General features: G+C 45.0%; 1 protein-coding gene across 2 annotated transcripts in view; it reads left to right on the top strand.

The window, feature by feature from the left end:
• The window catches only part of RTN3 (reticulon 3), a 77923-nt gene that overhangs the window by 47692 nt on the left and 9107 nt on the right, over positions 1 to 21124 (top strand). For both annotated transcript variants that reach the window (XM_033206759.1, XM_033206758.1), the window contains exon 2: positions 15337 to 15544. In XM_033206759.1, coding sequence (XP_033062650.1) covers positions 15337 to 15544 — 208 coding nt within the window. The remainder of the gene's footprint in view (positions 1 to 15336; positions 15545 to 21124) is intronic.

Below are 21124 nucleotides of genomic sequence, written 5' to 3'. Positions count from 1 at the left end.
ATGGATCAGCATTCTAGGCATGGGCTAGCTGATCCTCCTGCTCAGGGCCTCACCAGGGTTGTGATATCATGAGACTCAGGGACCTCTTTCTTTCCAAGCTGACTGGTTGTTGACAGAATTCAGTTCCTGGAAGTTGTAGAATGAGAAACCCACTATCTTTCTCCCTGGATGTCAGCTGGGGAGATCATGCTCAGCTACTAGAAGCTGCCTGCAGGTCCTGACCTCATGGCCCTCTCACAACATGGTAACTTGCTTCTTCAAAGCTATCAGAAGAATCTTATACAGTCAGTCCTCTGCATCCGCAGGTTCTGCATCCTTGGGTTCAACCAACCTCGGATTGAAAATACAAAAGAAGCCGGGCGCGGTGGCTCAAGCCTGTAATCCCAGCACTTTGGGAGGCCGAGACGGGCGGATCACGAGGTCAGGAGATCAAGACCATCCTGGCTAACATGGTGAAACCCCGTCTCTACCAAAAAATACAAAAAAACTAGCCGGGCGAGGTGGCAGGCGCCTGTAGTCCCAGCTACTCCGGAGGCTGAGGCAGGAGAATGGCGTTGAACCCGGGAGGCAGAGCTTGCAGTGAGCTGAGATCCGGCCACTGCACTCCAGCCCGGGCGACAGAGTGAGACTCCGTCTCAAAAAAAAAAAAAAAAGAAAATACAAAAGAAAAATCAATAAAAAATAATATAAAGACTGGGCATGGTGGCTCATGCCTGTAATCCCAGCACTTTAGGAGACTGAGGCAGGCGGATCACCTGAGGTCAGGAGTTCAAGATCAGACTGGCCAACATGGTGAAACCCCGTCTCTACTAAAAATACAAAAAATTAGCTGGACGTGGTGGCACACGCCTGTAGTCCCAGCTACTCAGGAGGCTGAGGCAGTAGAAGCGCTTGAGCCGGGAGGCGGAGGCAGTGAGCCGAGATTGTGCCACTGCACTCCAGCCTGGACGACAGAGACTCCATTTCAAAAAAATTAAAAAAAAAAATAAAAAAGCATGCAAACGGATATGCCTAGGTTACATGCAAATACCATGCTATTTTATATAAGGGACTTGAGCTTCCATGGATTTTTATATCCTTGGGACTCCTGGAACCAATCCCCTTCAGATACTGAGGAATGACTGTTTGTATAACTCAAATGCAAAAACTAGAATGACTATTCCATCATATTCACAGGTTCTGCCCACATTTAGGGGCAGGGGAAAGTGTTATACAAGGCATATACAACAAGGGGCAAGAGTCTTGGAAGCCATCATAGAATCCTTTTTTTTTTTTTCTTCCTGCGATAGGGTCTTGCTCTGTTGCCCAGGCCAGAGTGCAGTGTTGCAGTCCTAGCTCACTGCTGCCTCCTGGGCTCAAGGGATCCTCCCACCTCAGCCTCCCGAGTAACTGGGACTACGGGTATATGCTACCATGCCCAGCTCCATCTTAGAATGCCACCTGCCACAATTCTAACTTCACATGATATGCAAAAATTAAAATGAATTAGAACTCTGAACATAAAAACTAAAACCAAAAAATTTTTCCAGGAATGCATAGGAAAATATTTTCATGACATAGGGTAGGCAAAGATTTCTTAGGTAAAATGCACTAACCATAAAATTAAAGATGGATGGCCAGGCACAGTGGCTCATGCCTGTAATCCCAGCACTTTGGGAGGTTGAGGTGGGTGGATCACTTGTGGCTGGGAGATTGAGATGAGCCTGGCCAACATGGTCAAACCCCATCTCTACTAAAAATAGAAAAATTAGCCAGGTTTGGTGACGGGTGCCCGTAGCCCCAGCTGCTAAGGAGACTGAAGCAAGAAAATCACTTGAACCCAGGAGGCGGAGGTTGCAGTGAGTCGCGATCATGCTACTGCACTCCAGCCTGCTCAACAGAATGAGACTCTGTCTCCAAAAAAAAAAAAAGAAAGAAAGAAAAATACTCTTTAGGTGACTAAGGTCAAAAGTTCACATTTTTAGATCCATACTGTTCACCTGGGCAGGGGTAGACAATGCCATTTTGTTTTCTGTCTTATAAATCTGAAATTGAGGGCAAAGGGGATGGTAGGTTATTTTAATGAACAAACAACTATTTTTTCTGAGAGTGTGAGATGAACTTTAGTTTGAAAGGGGTTCCTACATACTTCTCTGGCCTACTGCCAGACTTATCCGTGGCCAAAAGTATGTGTGTCTGTCTTTGACAGTGACAGCTTTGTATTCTGTCAGTGATCTTTCTGTGCCTTTTGAGGGGGTGGATTTCTTTGGTTAAGGATAAATCTGTAGCAGAGCAGACTGTTAACCCATTTCAGCAGCCACAGAATTTGGGCCTGAGTTTACAAACACATCACCTGATGTCTCTTTTGCAACTTAAAAGTGGCTTCATTTATTATAACTATTAATGTGAAAGTAACCAAAGAAAAGAAATAATCTATGTAAAAATGTCTGCATCTGTCTTTACATAAATTGTTCATATTAAAAAGCTTAACTGTTTCCCCTTTATTAACAGTTTCCTTTTTGAGGTTATAAAGCATGGCCTTTTTTTTTCCTTTTAGTTGTTTTAGGCATGTTTGAGTGTTCTTAGAGATGTGTTATAGACAGATTTTAAGCAACTTTTGCAAGGAAGGTGGAATGAATTGGAGATTTATTTGTTCTTAAAAAGTGAAGTAGCTGGGTGCAGTGATTCACGCCTGTAATTCCAGCACTTTGGGAGGCCAAGGAGGGCAGATCGCTTGAGCTCAAGAATTTAAGACCAGAGTGGGCAACAAACTGAGACCCCCGTCTGTACAAAAAAATTAAAAAATTTAGCCAGGCATGCTGGCATGCACCTATAGCCTTGGGAGGCTGAGGCAAGAGGATCACCTGAGCTCAGAAGTCGAGGCTACAGTGAGCTGTAGTCACACCACTGCACTCCAGCCTGGGTGACAGAGTGAGACCCTGTCTTTAAAAAAAAAAAGAAGAAGAAGAAGAAGAAGAAGAAAGTAAAGCTAACAGACTACTAAACCTTGAAATTTCTTTCACATTTGTTCCTTTTCAGAATAAGTATTTGAACAGCTCTTCTTTTCTACCTTTGAGGTGTATACTTGGGAGAGTAAAGTCAATTGACTTTTGGAAATGGCTATTTAGAATCAAAACAAGAGCGTTCCCCAAATTCAGTAATAAAATTAACGGATTGGGAATCAGTAAGGTTTACTGCTGTTCCTGCTAGAAATGGCGCAAGACTGATTTCCTTTTTCCTTAGCCTGAGATTACCATTGGATGTGTTAGTGCTCTCTTCAGGTGTAACATGGGTACTGCAGCCATCATCCTTAAATAACATGGGCAAGAAATACTTTAATAAAATAAAACTTTAAAATACCTTATTTTAAAGTTTTTAAAATAAAAGTAATATGGCCACATTACAAAAGATTTGGAAAATAAAAAGAAGGAATCACTCGTAATTCCACCAGCAATATAAACACTCTTTGTACAGACATTCCTTGTCAGATGTTTCATCTGTCATTAGCAAAATAATATAACTGAGAAATTAGTGATTTTACTTATGTAAAGAATCACGAAAAGAGAAGAAAGTAAGGTCCTTTAAATGAAAAAAGAAATTAAGTGGTATGATATTAAAGATAAAGTTATAACCTGAAAAGTAAGGGAACATTGACTTCATTCTTTTGAGAACTTTTGGCTTTTTATTTTTCCAGTACCTTTTGAACTAGCTTGGGTCACTTCTCTGTAGGACTTTAGGAAGAGACTAGCCAAGGCTTCAATCTGTCTCTATAAGGTTGCGTCCTAGTGTAGCAGTTCGTTAGCCCATTGCCTCACAATTCTCTTCTGTTTTAGAACACCCAAGATACACATAGCACACCCAAAGAAAAGGACATTCCCTGTCTGTGTCAGTGGCTCTCTCAAGTAGTGATTCTCTACCTGACACATATCAGAATCAAGCAATAATTTGTCCATACCTTGAAAAAGTGAGATGAGCCATCAGGAGTCAGGATCTACTCCCCATCCCACAACCTTTGTCCCGTCTCACACACAGCTGAGAGTCACTGACTTGGACAGTCTTCTCTGGAGTCTGCTCATAGAAGGTAAATTTAAGACATAAAAATGTTTAAGACTCTTCACTTAATCAAAAGATTTTATTTTTTTCTGATAGATTCAAAAAGGTAGACTGCAACCAGTCCTGATGTTTGAGTGTAGTTGATGAGGGAGAAGGAAGAGTGAACCCTATTTCTGTATTTGTCTTGGGTTTCTGGGTGGATGGTAGAACTATTTTCTGATCAGGGAAGAGTGTCAGTCAAAAATGATGTTTTCTTTGATATGTGGAATTTGAGGGGTTGAGATGCCTCAAAGTGATCTCTTCTTTTTCTGTAGCTTCAAATTACCACCTACAAATCTATACTCTATGTTGGTCTGGTCTGCCCCATAGGTGATGTATTATACTGCCTTTATCTCCTGGTTCTCTGTCTCTGTATATCATTTACACACCACTCTATTTAATCATAGTTCTGATAGTGCAGCACTTTTTCATAGAAAGGTTTATATGGAAATTTGATACATACAATAGATTTGGCTAATAAGGCCCCTTCTAACCTCCCCATCTTAGTTTCTTTTTTTTTTTTTCTTTTTCTTTTCTTTTTTTTTTTGAGACAGAGTCTCACTCTGTCACCCAGGCTAGAGTGCAGCAGCGTAATCTCGGCTCACTGCAACCTCCACTCCCCAGGTTCAAGTGATTCTCCTGCCTCAGCCTCCCAAGTCGCTGGGACTAAGGTGCCCGCCACCATGCTCGGCTAATTTTTTTTTTTTTTTTTTTTGTATTTTTAGTAGAGACAGGGTTTCACTATGTTGGCCTGGCTGGTCTCAAACTCCTGACCTCGTGATCCATCCACCTCGGCTTCCTAAAGTGCTAGGATAACAGACATGAGCCACCGCACCTGGCCTTTTTTTTTTTTTTTTTTTCTTTTAATAGAGATAGGGTCTCACTATGTTGCCCAGGCTGGTCTCAAACTCTTGGAATTCAAGCAATCTTCCAACCTCCACTTCCCAAAGTGCTGGGATTACAGTCATGAGCCACCTTTAATTTCTTTGTATCTTACTGGCAACAAAGAGGAAAGGAAAAAATCTTGTTGCTCTGTAGCTGACTTTAACTTCAATTCTTAAATTTTCTGTTACAATTGTAGCAGAGGTTGGCAGTCAGATGAATAATAATAGCTAACATTGTGTTACTATCTAATCAACAGTATTCTGAGCACTTCTACACATTAATCCACTTAATCCTGGCAACATCCCTATGAAGTTGATATTGTATTATCCTATTTTACCAATGAGGAACCCGATGCACAGAGAGATTGAGTATCTTGTCCAAAATCACAGAGCTAGCAAATGGAAGAGGATACAAACCCAGGCGTTCTAGAGCCAGAGTCATTTCTGTGCTGTACTAACTCTAAAGCTAGGGATAAAGTGTTTTACTAAATAGGGATCCATGGCCAAGTGGAAACTAGGAAGCATTAAGGGGTGAAATAATCTTTATTATATTTTATTTTATTTTTATTTATTTATTAGTATTATTATTTTTGAGATAGAGTTTCGCTCTTGTCACCCAGGCTGCACTGCGGTGGCTTGATCTCGGCTCACTGCAACCTCCGCCTCCTGGGTTCAATCGATTTTCGTGCCTCAGCGTCCTAAGTAGCTGGGGCTACAGGCCTGTGCCACCACGCCTGGCTAATTTTGTATTTTTAGTAGAGAGGGGGTTTCATCATGTTAGCCAGGCTGGTCCCAAATTCCTGACCTTAAGTGATCCACCTGCCCCAGCTTCCCAAAGTGCTGGAATTACAGGCGTGAGCCACCATGCCCAATATTTATTTTTTTTTTTGAAACAGCGTCTCGTTCTGTTGCCCAGGCTGGAATGCAGTGGCATGATCTCGGCTCACTGCAACCTCCGCCTCCCGGGTTCAAGTGATTCTACTGCCTCAGCCTCCCCAGTAGCTAAAACTACAGGTATACACCACCATGCCCAGCTAACTTTTGTATTTTTAGTGGAGATGGGGTTTTGCTGTGTTGGCCAGGCTGGTCTCGAACTTGTGACCTCAGGTGATCTTCCTGCCTCAACCTCCCAAAGTGCTGGGATTATAGGCATGAGCCACTGCACCCGGCCTGAAATAATCTTTAAACATCTCTTAATGCGCAATTGTCTATTTCTGGATTTTCTGTACCATTCTGTTGATCTGTTATCTTTTGGCCAGTACTACAGCATCTTGATAATGGTAGCTTTATATTTATTTATTTATTTTTATTTTATTTATTTATTTATTTTGAGACGGAGCCTCGCTCTGTCACCCAGGCCAGAGTGCAGTGGCCGGATCTCAGCTCACTGCAAGCTCCGCCTCCTGGATTCACGCCATTCTCCTGCCTCAGCCTCCCAAGTAGCTGGGACTACAGGCGCCCGCCACCTCGCCCGGCTAGTTTTTTGTATTTTTTAGTAGAAACGGGGTTTCACCGTGTTAGCCAGGATGGTCTTGATCTTGTGACCTCATGATCCGCCTGTCTTGGCCTCCCAAAGTGCTGGGATTACAGCCTTGAGCCACCGCACCCGGCCGGTAGCTTTATATTTAAAATCAGGTTGTGTGAATCTTCCAACTTTATTTTTCAAAGTTGTTTTGGCTCTTCTAGGTTTTTTTTTTTTTTTTTTTTTTAGACGGAGTCTTGCTCTGTCACCCAGGCTGGAGCGCAGTGGTGTATCTCAGCTCACTGCAAGCTCCGCCTCCCAGGTTCACGCCATTCTCCTGCCTCAGCCTCCCAAGTAGCTGGGACTACAGGTGCCCCCCACCACACCTGGCTAATTTTTTGTATTTTTAGTAAAGACGGGGTTTCACTGTGTTAGCCAGGATGGTCTCGATCTGACCTCGTGATCCACCTGCCTCAGCCTCCCAAAGTGTTGGGATTACAGGCGTGAGCCACCGCACCCGGCCAGTATTTTATATTTTTATACTATTTAATTTGTTTTTTACACTATTTTAAATGTTATTTTTAAATTCAGTTTCTAACTGGTTAATACTAATATATGGAAATAAGATTGATTTTGTATGTTAGCTTTGTGTTATGCAATCTTCCTAAACTCATTTATTAGTTCTAGTAGTTTTTTGTTTGTTTGTTTGTTTTGAGACGGAGTCTCACTCTGTCGCCTGGGCTGGAGTGTAGTGGCAGGATCTCGGCTAACTGCAAGCCCTGCCTCCTGGGTTCACGCCATTCTCCCATCTCAGTCTCCCGAGTAGCTGGAACTACAGGTGCCCGTCACCACACCCGGCTAATTTTGTTTTTGTATTTTTAGTAGAGATGGGGTTTCACCGTGTTAGCCAGGATGGTCTTGATCTCCTGACCTCGTGATCCGCCTGCCTCGGCCTCCCAAAGTGCTGGGATTAGGATCATGAGCCACCGCGCCTGGCCCTAGTAGCTTTTTTTTTTTATGGATTCCATCAGATTTTCCGCATAGGCAATCATGCCATTTGTGAATAAGGACAGTTTTACTACTTTCCTATCTGAATGCCTATTTGTTTTTTATTTATTTATTTATTTTTTGACAGAGTTTCGCTCTTTTGCCCAGGCTGGAGTGAAGTGGCATGACCTCAGCTCACTGCAACCTCTGCCTCCTGGTTTGAAGCAATTCTCCTGCCTCAGGCTCCCTAGCAGCTGGGATTACAGTAGCATGCCATGTCGCCCAGCTAGTTTTTTTTTTTTTTTTTCCCCTGAGATGGAGTCTTACTCTGTCGTCCAGGTTGGAGTGCAGTGGCGTGATCTCAGCTCACTGCAGCCACGCCTTCTGGGTTCAAGTGATGCTCCTGCCTCAGCCTCCTGAGTAGCTGGGATTACAGGCGCCCGGCACCACGCCCGGCAATGTTTGTTTGTTTTTGTTTGTTTGTTTTTAGATGGAGTCTTGCTCTGTTGCTCAGGCTGGAGTGTTGTGGCATGATCTTGGCTCACTGCAACCTTTTTTTTTTTTTTTTTTTTTTTTTTTTTTTTTTTGAGAAGGAGTCTCGCTCTGCCACCCAGGCTGGAGTGCAGTGGCCGGATCTCAGCTCACTGCAAGCTCCGCCTCCCGGGTTTACGCCATTCTCCTGCCTCAGCCTCCCGCGTAGCTGGGACTACAGGCGCCCGCCTCATCGCCCGGCTAGTTTTTTGTATTTTTAAGTAGAGACAGGGTTTCACCGTATTAGCCAGGATGGTCTCGATCTCCTGACCTCGTGATCCGCCCGTCTCGGCCTCCCAAAGTGCTGGGATTACAGGCTTGAGCCACCGCGCCCGGCCGGCTCACTGCAACCTTCACCTCCCAGGTTCAAGTGATCCTCCTGCCTCAGCCCCGCTAGTAGCTGGGATTACAGGCACATGCCACCATGCCCAGCTAATTTTTATATTTTTAGTAGAGACAGGGATTCGCCATGTTGGCCAGGCTGGTCTTGAACGCCTGACCTCAGGTGATCCACTCACCTCAGCCTCCCAAAGTGCTGGGATTACCAGCGTGAGCCACCGCACCTGGCCTTTGTTTTGTGTATTCAGTAGAGACAGTGTTTCACCATGTTGGCCAGGCAGGTCTTGAATCCTGACCTAAGGTGATCCACCCACTTCGGCCTCCCAGAGTGCTAGGATTGCAGTCGTAAGCCACCGCGCCTGGCCCTACACCCAGCTAATTTTTTTTTTTTTTTTCTGTATTTTTAGTAGACACAGGGTTTCACCATGTTGGTCAGGCTGGTCTTGAACCCCTGACCTCAGGTGATCCACCTGCCTCGGCCTCCCAAAATGCTAGGATTACAGGCGTGAGCCGCCACGCCCAGGCTGTTTTTCTTGACTTACTGAACTGGTTAGAACTTTTAATACAGTGTTAAACAGGAGTAGTGGCAGAGAGAACTTCTTGCCTTCTTTCAGTGAGCGTGATGTTTACTGTAAGTTACTGGTAGATTCCCTTTTTCAAGTTGAGGGATTTCCCTTCCCTAGTTTCCTGAGATTTTAAAATCAGCAATGAATGTTGGATTTTCTCAAATGCTTTTTTTCTGTATCTTTTGAGATGATCATATGGTTTTTTCTTTTTTAGTTGTTAATATGGCGAATTACGGAATTCTTCCTTGGTGGAATTCTTTAAAATGGAGAATATTTTGATTATTGAATGTTAAGCGAATCCTGTATTTTTTCAAAAGAAACACCTCAGTCATGATGTAGTAGTATTGTGTTTATTGTTGTGTTTGGTTTGCTAAATTTTTGTTAAGAATTTTTGCAAGCTGGGCACAAATGTCAAGTGGCTCGTGCCTACAATCCCAGCACTTTGGGAGGCTGAGGCAGGCAGATCATCTGAGGTCAGGAGTTGGAGACCAGCCTGGCCAACATGGTGAAACCCCATCTCTACTAAAAATACAAAAAATTAGCTGGGCGTGGTGGTGCGCACCTGTAATCCCAGCTACTCGGGAAGCTGAGGCAGGAGAATTACTTGAACTCGGGAGGTGGAGGTTGTAGTGAGCCGAGATCTCGCCATTGCACTCCAGCCTGGGCAACAGACTGAGACTCTGTCTCAAAAAACAAACAAAAACTTGATGAAGGAAGATAAAGGTGGGAAAGGGGCCGGGTACGGTGGCTCATGCCTGTAATTCCAGTGCTTTGGGTGGCCAAGGCAGGCGGATCACGAGGTCAGGAGTTCGAGAGCAGCCTGGCCAACATGGCGAAACCCTGTCTCTAATAAAAATACAAAAAATTAGCCGGGTGTGGTGGCAGGCGCCTGTAATGTCAGGCAGTCAAAGGCTGAGGCAGGAGAATCGCTTGAACCCAGGAGGTGGAGGTTGCGGTGAGCCGAGACCACGCCATTGCACTCCAGCCTGGTGACAAGGTGAGACTCTGTCTCAAAAAAAAAAAAAAAAAAAAGTTGGGAAAGGAAGGAAAGATAACACATTAAAAGATAAATAATTTCCTGTTTTAAAAAGTAGTTATGGGCTAGGCACAGTGGCTCAAGCCTGTAATCCCAGCACTTTGGGAGGCCGAGACGGGCGGATCGCGAGGTCAGGAGATTGAGACCATCCTGGCTAACACAGTGAAAGTGAAACCCCGTCTCTACTAACAAATACAAAAAAACTAGCCGGGCGAGGTGGAGGGCACCTGTAGTCCCAGCTACTCGGGAGGCTGAGACAGGAGAATGGCGTGAACCTAGGAGGCGGAGCTTGCAGTGAGTAGAGATCGCGCCACTGCACTCCAGCCCGGGCGACAGAGTGAGACTCCGTCTCAAAAAAAAAAAAAAAAAGAGAATGAAAGGAAAGTTTCTGCCAGTCGCTGTGGCTCATGCCTGTAATCCCAGCACTTTGGGAGGCCAAGGCCAGTGGATTGCTTTAGTCCATGAGTTTGAGACCAACATGGGCCACATGACAAAACCCCGTCTCTACAAAAAACAGAACAATCAACTGGGCATGGTGGTGCATGCCTATAGTCCTAGCTACTTGGGAGGCTGAGATGGGAGGATAGCTTGAGTCCAGGAGACAGAAGTTGCAATGGGCCAAGATTGTGCCACTTCTCTCCAGCCTGGGCGATACAGCCAGACCTTGTCTAAAAAAAGAAAAGAAAATTTCATGGACGCAAGCCATGCAGCCTCTTGCTGGTTATGAAATACACACTAGAACTAGTGTAAGTCTAGTGGCTTCATATTTTAAACTATTAGCAACTGCCTCACTTCTCACTTTTTGTCATATTTCTCATCTTCCTCTCTCCCAAGGTATTATAGAGGGAAACGTTTCCAAAAACCATGCCAGTTTCCTTCCTTTGGTGTTCTATACTTGGAATCCTTAGTCTTCTGTGGTCAATAGAGTCATGTGCAAAAACTTGACTAGTTTAAGGGGAATTATTAGGAAATAAATGGTTTTGTTGTCTTTTGGTCATTAGCTTGGCCCCATGTTTAAGCATTCAATAACAACTGTGAAGAGCCTGCTACAAATCAAGTGGTTGTTAGGCTGGGCAGTGTCTGAGGAAGTAGCCCTGCACTAAGACCTGAAAAGTAAAGAAGCAAGTCATGGGGAGTTGGGGAAGAGCATCCCAGACAGGCTTAATGTGTTGAACCATCTTTTCCAAACTCTTCCCCTGTTATCCTCTCTTCAGTCACTATGTCCCCTTTCTATCCCAGACCATAATTCCACCATTTATCTTAAGACTGAGCCCAGGGCCTATACTATTATACAGGTTGTTTACTGACACATCTAGGGGCACTGTTTACCTTGTTATCTTGTAGTCTAGCGGAGTCTGCTCTACTGGATGCTTACTGCAAGCTTTTTCACGCCATTCTTGCAGCCTAGTTGGGACTACACTTCGCCAGTTTTTGTATGTAGAGATGGGGTTTCAGAGCCATTATGTCTCGATCTCCTGACCAGTATGCTGAAGTGCTGGATTACAGGCTTGAGCCCCGCGCCCGCCAGTTTTGAATATTTCTTATGAGTTTTCCAGCAGATGGCAGTAACATGCATGAGGACAGGGTGACTTTTTCTAATTTGCACAAAGGTTTTTTTTTGAGACACAGTCTCACTCTTTCACCCAGGCTGGAATGCAGTGGTGCGATCTCAACTCACTGCAACCTCTGCCTCCCAGGTTCAAGCGATTCTCCTGCCTCAACCTTCTGAGTAGCTGGGAGTACAGGCACGCACCACGACGCCTGGCTAATTTTTGTATTTTTAGTAGAGATGGGCTTTCGCCACATTGGCCAGGCTAGTTTCGAACTCCTAACTGCAAATGATCCACCCACCTTGGCCTCCCAAAGTGCTGGGTTTACAGGCATGACCCACGGCACCCGGCATAAAGGTAGACACTTCTGATTTGCATCTAGGCACGTGTCGTCTTTATCCCTTTTCCTTCTCTGATACATCCTTTTCTCTCTGGGTCCCAGCCTTATTCTCTAAGCTTTCTCTTCCTGTCTTTCAAATATTTTGAATGTGTAGAAGAATTACAATTGCGCTACAAGGAAATCCTGTATAATTTTCACTCTAGTTCACCAGTTGTTAACATTTGGCCACATGTGCGTTATCACCCCCTCCCTCTCAGCATAGATAGATGTTTTTTTCCTGAACCATTTGAGAGCTGATTGCAAACGTTCTGCCTCTTTACCCCTGCTTTGGAGTGTGTTTCCTTTGAACAAAACATCTTTGTTTTACATAATCAACGGAAGTTATTAAGGAAATTTAACAGTAATTAGGAAATTAAACATTGATAACAGTACTTTTATCAATTACATAGTCCACATTTAAATTTTGTCAGTTGTACCAATGATGTCTTTATAGCTGTGTTTACCCCTTTTCCAGAGTCCAGTCTAGGATCACACTTTGTGCCTTGTCCCATCTCGTTACTCTCCTTTAATCTGAGAATTAAGATTAAAAGAAGTTCCTCAGTCTTTCTCTGTCTTTCACACCATTGACATTTTTGAAGACTACATGCCAGTTTTGTAGAATATTTCTCAATCTGGGTTTGTCTGGTGTTTTCTCATTAGATGCAGATTACGTATTTTGGGCGGGAATACCATAGAAGTGATGTTGTGTCTTTCTCAGTGCATGCACTATGTCCGGAGGCATATGGTATCGGTTTGTTCTACTACTGATGACGTTGGCCCTCTAAGCCTTCTATGTTGAAACTGTTCCATATGAACTCTAACATGTATATACTTGAACTCTGACTATAGGAATTCTCCTGCTTATAGGAATTCACTTTTAAGTAGGCAGCATTCTATTAAGTTCTTCTGTTCAATCTCTTAGTTCAATCAAGTGAGCCTGAGTTGCCTCCCAATTATTTCTCTCCTTTGCAGCATCACTATCTGGGCCTCTCATGTTCCATCAGGAGTCATAATACCTTCTCTTTCTCCTAGTACGTTGCATCCCTTAGCCAGACTCTTTGAACCAGTGATTACTTCTTATATACAATCAGCATATTTTTAGTGTTTTATTGGTTTCAAGTTAAGGTTCTTTGGCTCTAGGAAGGTTAGTTTTCAATGAAACGGTTTCAGAAGAGAGCTGTGTCGCTGAATGTGGGGAAGAAATAGGTACCCTCAAGACAACTTGAATCACACCCAGGTTCATTTTATCCCAAATCAGTCTTTTCAGCTAACCTTATTTGGATTATGGTTAAAGTATTTACTGCTTGTCATTTACAGTGTCTTAGCCTTCTTTATTCCTTAAACTCTAGGAAGTAGATTTCATTTTCTTCATTTTTCAGATGAGGAAATGGAGGCTTGGAAAGGTTAAAATAATATAGTGAGAAATTACCAGGACTCAAACTCATGTCACTCCAACTCCAAAGCCCTTGCTCTTTTTTGAGAGCAGATAGTGGCTGGGAGGAAAGTCCTCTAGCTATTCATGGTGAAATTAGCCTTCATAGACCGATAATGCAAAAGGTAATGGCGGCCACATGCAGAGGCTCATGCCTATAATCCCAACACTTTGGGATGCCGAGGCGGGCAGATCACTAGAAGTCGGGAGTTCGAGACCAGCCTGGCCAATATGGTGAAACCCTGACTCTGTCTCAAAAAAAATAATAATAATGTCACTGCTAGATTGGAGGTGATTGCTAGCAGCTGCCACTCAGAGATTTATAGGTGTCTTTAAACCAGGACCATCCTGGGCAACTGGATCTTACAGTTGGGGACTTCCAAACTGGGAAAATCAAAATACTTCTACTTAAACTCATTTCCTGACATAATTATTAATAGTGCCCCACTCACTTTTTTTTTTTTTTTTTTTTGAGAGAGTCTCATTCTGTCACCCAGGCTGGAGTACAGTGGCATGATGTTGGCTCACTGCAACCTCCACCTCCCAGGTTCAAGTAATTTCTCGTGCCTCAGCCTCCCAAGTAGCTGAGATTACAAGCATGCACCACTACGCCCAGGTATTTTTTTGTATTTTTAGTAGAGACAGGGGTCTCACCATGTTGGCCAGTCTGGTCTTGAACTCCTGGCCTCAAGTGATCTGCTTGCCTCGGCCTCCCAAAGTGCTGGGATTACAGGTGTGAACCACTGCACCCTGCCAGCCCCACTCAAGTTTTTTCTTTTTTTTTTTTTTTTTGAAACAGAGTTTTACTGTGTCACCTAGGCTGGAATGCAATGGCGCGATGTCGGCGTACTGCAGCCTCCGCTTCCCGGGTTCAAGCGATTCTCCCACCTCAGCCTCCCAAGTAGCTGGGACTACAGGCACGTGCCACCATGCTCAGCTAATTTTTGTATTTTTAGTAGAGACTGGCTTTTCGCCACGTTGGCCAGGTTGGTCTTGAACTCCTGACCTCAGGTGATCTACCCGCCTTGGCCTCCCAAAGTGCTAGAATTACAGGCATGAGCCACCATGCCTGGCCCCCACTCACTTTTTTAAAGAGTACTGCAGCTTGGCCAGGCATGGTGGCTCATGCCTATAATCACAGCACTGTGGGAGGCCACAGCAGGAGGATTGCTTGAAGCCAGGAGTTCAAGACTAGCCTGGGCAACATATTGAGACCCTGTCTCTACAAAAAAGATAAAATATACCTGGACATGGTGGCATATACCTGTAGTCCTAGCTGCTCAGAGGCTGAGGTAGGAGATTTGCTTGAACCCAAGAGTTAAAGGCTGCACTGAGAAATGATAGTGCCACTGCTCTCCAGTCTGGGTGACAGAGTGAGACGCTGTCTCAAAAAAAGGAGGAGGGCATATTGTGGCTTAGATAATTATATGGTCCCCTATACGTAATCCTTCTTGAATTCTTTTCAGATTAACATCGAGATTGGTGTTTCTTTGTAACTAGCACTAATAGTGCTTGGTCTATTTTTATTTACCGCTTTCTTTGCCCCGCCCCAATTTATACACTGGGGCAAAATTAGCTTTGGTTTTATAGTCTGTTCACCCAACTAATTTATAGGTCTGGTTTGCATAATTTAGTTAACAGCAAGATTTTGCCACACCTGCTTTATCATCCTTTCTGCCAAAATATTGAAGGTAAATGGTACTTTACCCCAGTGTATTTCCATAGCTGAAATAAGCTCTTAAATTTTTATAATCCTATCCTGAAACCTAATCAGTGTAGCAGAAGAACCTTTTGCCTTGTGAGTTATCACCCCTGACATAATTTGATTTCATTTATAAGGTTCTCTTAGAACCAAGTACAGTAGCACACACCTGTAGTTCCAGCTACTCAGGAGGTGAAGGCAGGAGGATCACTTGAGCCCAGAGTTCCAGGCCAGCCTGGGCGATATAGTGAGACCCTCATCTCTTTAAAAAAACAAAGCCAGATATCTTAAAGTGGGGCATACCTGTATTTGTGTGCTAATGTGAGGCTGCACAGGTATGCAAGACATAGTAGCTGTGGGCATTTCCTATAATTTTTATTCCCTTTTCTTTTGTCAGTGCACGATCTGATTTTCTGGAGAGATGTGAAGAAGACTGGGTTTGTCTTTGGCACCACGCTGATCATGCTGCTTTCCCTGGCAGCTTTCAGTGTCATCAGTGTGGTTTCTTACCTCATCCTGGCTCTTCTCTCTGTCACCATCAGCTTCAGGATCTACAAGTCCGTCATCCAAGCTGTACAGAAGTCAGAAGAAGGCCATCCATTCAAGTGAGTTGAAGTCTTAAAAGCGACATTCTGCATTTTAGTGGAAGGGTTCACTGAAGCTGATAGGTCTAAAACTCAGACCTGACTAAAAAGCAAGAATTATGGGTCCTGATGCAGCTGGTGGGTGGCATGAAGCATCCCCTAGAGACCTTGAAATCACCTTAAGAAGTGGCCAAGTTAGGAGCCAAGAACTTTTTGACAAATTAGAGGCTCATACTTGAAGTTCAAAGAGGGAGTCCTTGAAGGGGGTCCTTCAAAGAAGACTCTAAATTCTTTTTTTTTTTGAGACGGATATTGCTTTTGTTGCCCAGGCTGGAGTACAATGGCGCGATATCAGCTTACTACAACCTCTGCCTCCCAGGTTCAAGCAATTCTCCTGCCTCAGCCTCCTGAGTAGCTGGGATTACAGGCATGTGCCACTATGCCCAGTTAATTTTGTATTTTTAGTAGAGATGGGGCTTCTCCATGTTGGTCAGGCTGGTTTTGAACTTCTGACCTCGAACTTCCGCCTGCCTCGGTCTCCCAAAGTGCTGTTTTTTTGTGTTTTTGTTTTGTTTTGTTTTTGAGACAGTCTCCCTTTGTTACCCAGGCTGGAATGCAGTGGTGCGATCTCAGATCACGGCAACCTCCGCCGTCCTGGTTCAAGCAATTCTCCTGCTTCGGCCTCCTGAGCTGGGATTACAGGCACACGTCACCAAGCCTGGCTAATTTTTGTAGTTTTAGTAGAGACAGGGTTTCACCATGTTGGTCAGGCTGGTCTCGAACTCCTGATCTCGTGATCTGCCCGCCTTGGCCTCCCAAAGTGCTGGGATTAGAGGCGTGAGCCACTGCGCCTGGCAACTCTAAATTCTTGAGCAGGGCAGGGAAAGCAGAGCACCTAGAGCAGTGCTCAGTTAGATGGGGTTCTGAGTGCATGTTTAAACCCCCACATGGGTAAGACTTGAAATGACTTTCTTTTTTTTTTTTTTTTTTTTTTGAGACGGAGTCTTGCTCTGTCGCCCGGACTGGAGTGCAGTGGCCAGATCTCAGCTCACTGCAAGCTCTGCCTCCTGGGTTTACGCCATTCTCCTGCCTCAGCCTCCCGAGTAGCTGGGACTACAGGCGCCAGCCACCTCGCCCGGCTAGTTTTTGTATTTTTAGTAGAGACGGGGTTTCAGCGTATTAGCCAGGATGGTCTCGATCTCCTGACCTCGTGATCCGCCCGTCTCGGCCTCCCAAAGTGCTGGGATTACAGGCTTGAGCCACCGCGCCCGGCCTTGAAATGACTTTCAAATCTTATTGAGTGTGTGCTGTTGGTAATATCAGAACTCAGTGTTTTTATTCTTGGTTTATTACTGATTTCCTCCTTATCTCTTACTAGTTTTCTTTTTTTTTTTTTTTTTTTTTTTTTTTTTTTTTTTGAGGTGGAGTCTCGCTCTGTCGCCGGGACTGGAATGCAGTGGCCAGATCTCAGCTCACTGCAAGCTCCGCTCCCGGGTTTACGCCATTCTCCTGCCTCAGCCTCCCGAGTAGCTGGGACTACAGGCGCCCGCCATCTCGCCCGGCTAGTTTTTGTATTTTTAGTAGAGACGGGGTTTCACCGTGTTAGCCAGGATGGTCTCGATCTCCTGACCTCGTGATCCGCCCGTCTCGGCCTCCCAAAGTGCTGGGATTACAGGCTTGAGCCACCGCGCCCGGCCAAACTCTTACTAGTTTTCTTAACACTAGAGTCTTAATGAAGTCAGTAGGTCTTCTGACTACATTTCTAGTATACAATTTCTAGCTTTTCTGATTGTGCTATAACTTTAACAAATGTTTTCTTCACACTTTCCTCTTGAAAATCTTACACCATAAACAATGTTGACTTTAACATGAGCAAATGACAGTTTTTTGAAAGCTCTTTTTTCATAGAGAAGGAGACCCTGCTGTGACCTCTCAGGACTACAACAGAATAGGTTTCTGGCCGCACCTATGCTCATTGTATTTTCTCTTGGTGAAAATAGAAGGAATAGCTTACAACTATATGTGGCATTAAAACATTTATTGCAGGCCGGGCGCGGTGGCTCAAGCCTGTAATCCCAGCACTTTGGGAGGCCGAGACGGGCGGATCACGAGGTCAGGAGATCGAGACCATCCTGGCTAACACGGTGAAACCCCGTCTCTACTAAAAATTACAAAAAACTAGCCGGGCGAGGTGGCGGGCGCCTGTAATCCCAGCTACTTGGGAGGCTGAGGCAGGAGAATGGCGTAAACCCGGGAGGCGGAGCTTGCAGTGAGCTGAGAGCCGGCCACTGCACTCCAGCCTGGATGACAGAGCGAGACTCCGTCTCAAAAAAAAAAAAAAAAAAAAAAAAAAACATTTATTGCAGTTCAGCCACAGTGACTTACACCTGTAATCCCAGCACTTTGGGAGGCGGAGACAGGCAGATTACTTGAGGTCAGGAGTTCAAGACCAGCCTGGCCAACATGGTGAAACCTCGTCTCTACTGAAAATACAAAAATGAGCCAGACATGGTTGCAGGCGCTTGTAATCCCATCTACTCAGGAGGCTGAGACAGGAGAATCGCTTGAACCCAGGGGCAGAGGTTGCAGTGAGCGGAGATCCTGCCACTGCACTCTAGCCTAGGTGACAGAGTGAGACTCTGTCTCAAAGTATAATAATAATTGCAAGTTATGTTTTTTGTTTTTTTCTTTTTATTTTACTTTATTTTATTGTGTTTTATTTATTTATTTATTTTGAGACAGTATCTTGCTGTGTTGCCTGGGCTGGTGACCAGCTCCTGGGCTCAAGCAATCCTTACATTTCAGCCTCCCAAAGTGCTGGGATTACAGGCATGAACCACTGCACTGGCATGTTTTTTCTTTTTTCTTTTTTTTTCCCCCGAGACAGAGTTTCATTCTTGTTGCCCAGCCTGGAGTGCAATGGCACGATCTTGGCTCACTACTACCTGCGACTCATGGTTCAGCCTCAGCCTTCTGCCTCAACCTCCCTAGTAGCTGGGATTACAGGTGCCTGCCACCACACTTGGCTAATTTTTGCATATTTAGTAGAGACAGGGTTTCACCATGTTGGTCAGGCTGGTCTCAAACCCCCTGACCTCAAGTGATCCGCCCACCTCGGCCTCCCAAAGTGCTGGGATTACAGGCGTGAGCCACAGCGCCCGGCCATGTTTTTTCTTTTTCTTTTTTTTTTGAGATGGAGTCTTGCTCCGTCGCCCAGCCTGGAGTGCAATGGCCGGATCTCAGCTCACTGCAAGCTCCGCCTCCCAGGTTCATGCCATTCTCCTGCCTCAGCTTCCTGAGTAGCTGGGACTACAGGCACCAGCCATCTCGCCCAGCGAATTTTTTGTATTTTTTAGTAGAGACGAGGTTTCACCATGTTAGCCAGGATGGCCTCGATCTCCCGACCTCGCTATCCGCCCGTCTCAGCCTCCCAAAGTGCTGGGATTACAGGCTTGAGCCACCGTGCCCGGCCGTTTTTTCTTTCTTTCTTTCTTTTTTTTTTTTTTTTGAGACGGAGTGTCGCCCTGTGGCCTAGGCTGGAGTGCAGTGGCCAGATCTCAGCTCACTGCAACTTCCGCCTCCTGGGTTCACGCCGTTCTCCTGCCTCAGCCTCCCAAGTAGCTGGGACTACAGGCGCCCGCCATCTCGCCCGGCTAGTTTTTTTTTGTATTTTTTTAGTAGAGACGGGGTTTCACCGTGTTAGCCAGGATGGTCTCGATCTCCTGACCTCGTGATCCACCCGTTTCGGCCTCCCAAAGTGCTGGGATTACAGGCTTGAGCCACCGCGCCCGGCCGTTTTTTCTTTTTTAAGTAAAGGTCTTGCTCTGTCACCCAGGCTGTAGTGCAGTGGCGTGATCACGGCTCACTGCAGCCTTGAACTTCCAGACTCAGATGATCCTCCTGCCTCAGCCCACCACCCCACCCCAGGTAGTTGGGACTACAGGCATGTACCACCACACCAAGCTATTTTTTTTTTTAATTTTTTATTAAAGATAGAGTTTCACTATGTCACCCAGGCTGGTCTCAAACTCTGGGCTCAACGATCCTCCTGCCTCAGCCTCCCAAAGTACTGGGGAGTACAGGCGTGAGCTGCAAATTAGTTTTAACAAGTCAATATTGTTGAATGAGCAGATAAATGTTACTATTTTGCAACAAGCTCTGGTGTCTTAGTAGTTTTTTTTTTTTCTTTTTTTACCCCCTTCTTTTGCTTGATACTGTTGTAGATTTATAGTGTTTTGTTTGCCAAGGATGGTAGTTCATGCCTGTAATCCTACCACTTTGGGAGGACAAGGCAGGAGGATTGTTTGAGGCTAGAAGTGGGAGACCAGCCTTGGCAACATCAAAAGACCCCATCTCTATAAAAATATTTTTCTTTTTTTGAGACGGAGCCTTGTTCTGTCACCCAGGCTGGAGTGCAGTGGCAGGATCTCTGCTCACTGCAACCTCCGCCTCCCAGGTTCAAACAATTCTCCTGCCTCAGGCTCCCAAGTAGCTGGGGTTACAGGCACCTCCCATCATGCCCAGCTAACTTTTGTATTTTTGTAGAGACAGGGTTTCACCATGTTGGCCAGGCTGGTCTTGAACTCCTAACCTTAGGTGACCTGTCCACCTCAGCCTCCCAAAGTTTTGGGATTACAGGTGTGAACCACCATGCCCAGCCCAAAAACTGTTTTTGATTGATTGATTTATTTATTTTAACATGGACTCTTGCTCTGTTGCCCACGTTGGAGTGCAGTGGCATGTAATTTCTTTTAATTTTTAAACATAGATTCCGTCTGGGTGCAGTGGCTAACATCTGTAATCCCTGCACTTTGGGAGGCCTAGGTGGGTGGATCACGAGGTCAAAAGATCAAGACCACCCTGGCCAACATGATGAAACCCTGTCTCTACTAAAAGTACAAAAATTAGCTGGGCGTGATGGCACATGCCTGTAGTCCCAGCTACTTGGGAGGCTGAGGCAGGAGAATCGCTTGAACCCAGGAGGTGGAGGTTGCAGTGAGCCAAGATCGTGCCACTGCACTGCAGCCTGGCGACAGAGCAAGACTCTGTCTCAAAAAAAAAAAAAAAGATTCTAATTGTGATATAAAGGTGTGATAAAATAGCCATTTATAATAAAAGAATATGTCTGTCAGCATTTAATTGCTCAGACATGACTACACCAAAGAAACATAAGATGTCAGATACTTGGCTGGGCACAGTGACTCACGCTGGTAATCCCAGCACTTTGGGAGGCGGAGGCGGCAGATCACAAGTTCAGGAGATCGAGACCATCCTGGCTAACACGGTGAAACCCCGTCTCTACTAAAAAATACAAAAAATTAGCTGGACGTGGTGGCGGGCACCTTTAGTCCCAGCTACTCTGGAGGCTGAGGTAGGAGAATGGCGTGAACCCGGGAGGGGGAGCTTGCAGTGAGCCGAGATCGCGCCACTGCACTCCAGCCTGGGTGACAGAGCGAGACTCCGTCTCAAAAAAAAAGATAAAAAAAAGAAAAAATCAGATACTTGCACCTGCCTGTATAATCACCGATACAAATGTGATTTCCCAAAATGTTTTTTAAAAAATAAAACAGTAAAGTTTTAGCATAAACAGAATAAGTTTTG

This window comes from Trachypithecus francoisi, unplaced genomic scaffold, assembly GCF_009764315.1.
Source record: "Trachypithecus francoisi isolate TF-2019V2 unplaced genomic scaffold, Tfra_2.0 Lachesis_group8, whole genome shotgun sequence".
Taxonomy (NCBI): domain Eukaryota; kingdom Metazoa; phylum Chordata; class Mammalia; order Primates; family Cercopithecidae; genus Trachypithecus; species Trachypithecus francoisi.
The sequence above is the reverse complement of the archived record's forward strand: the minus strand, read 5'-3'. Positions and strand labels throughout refer to the sequence as shown.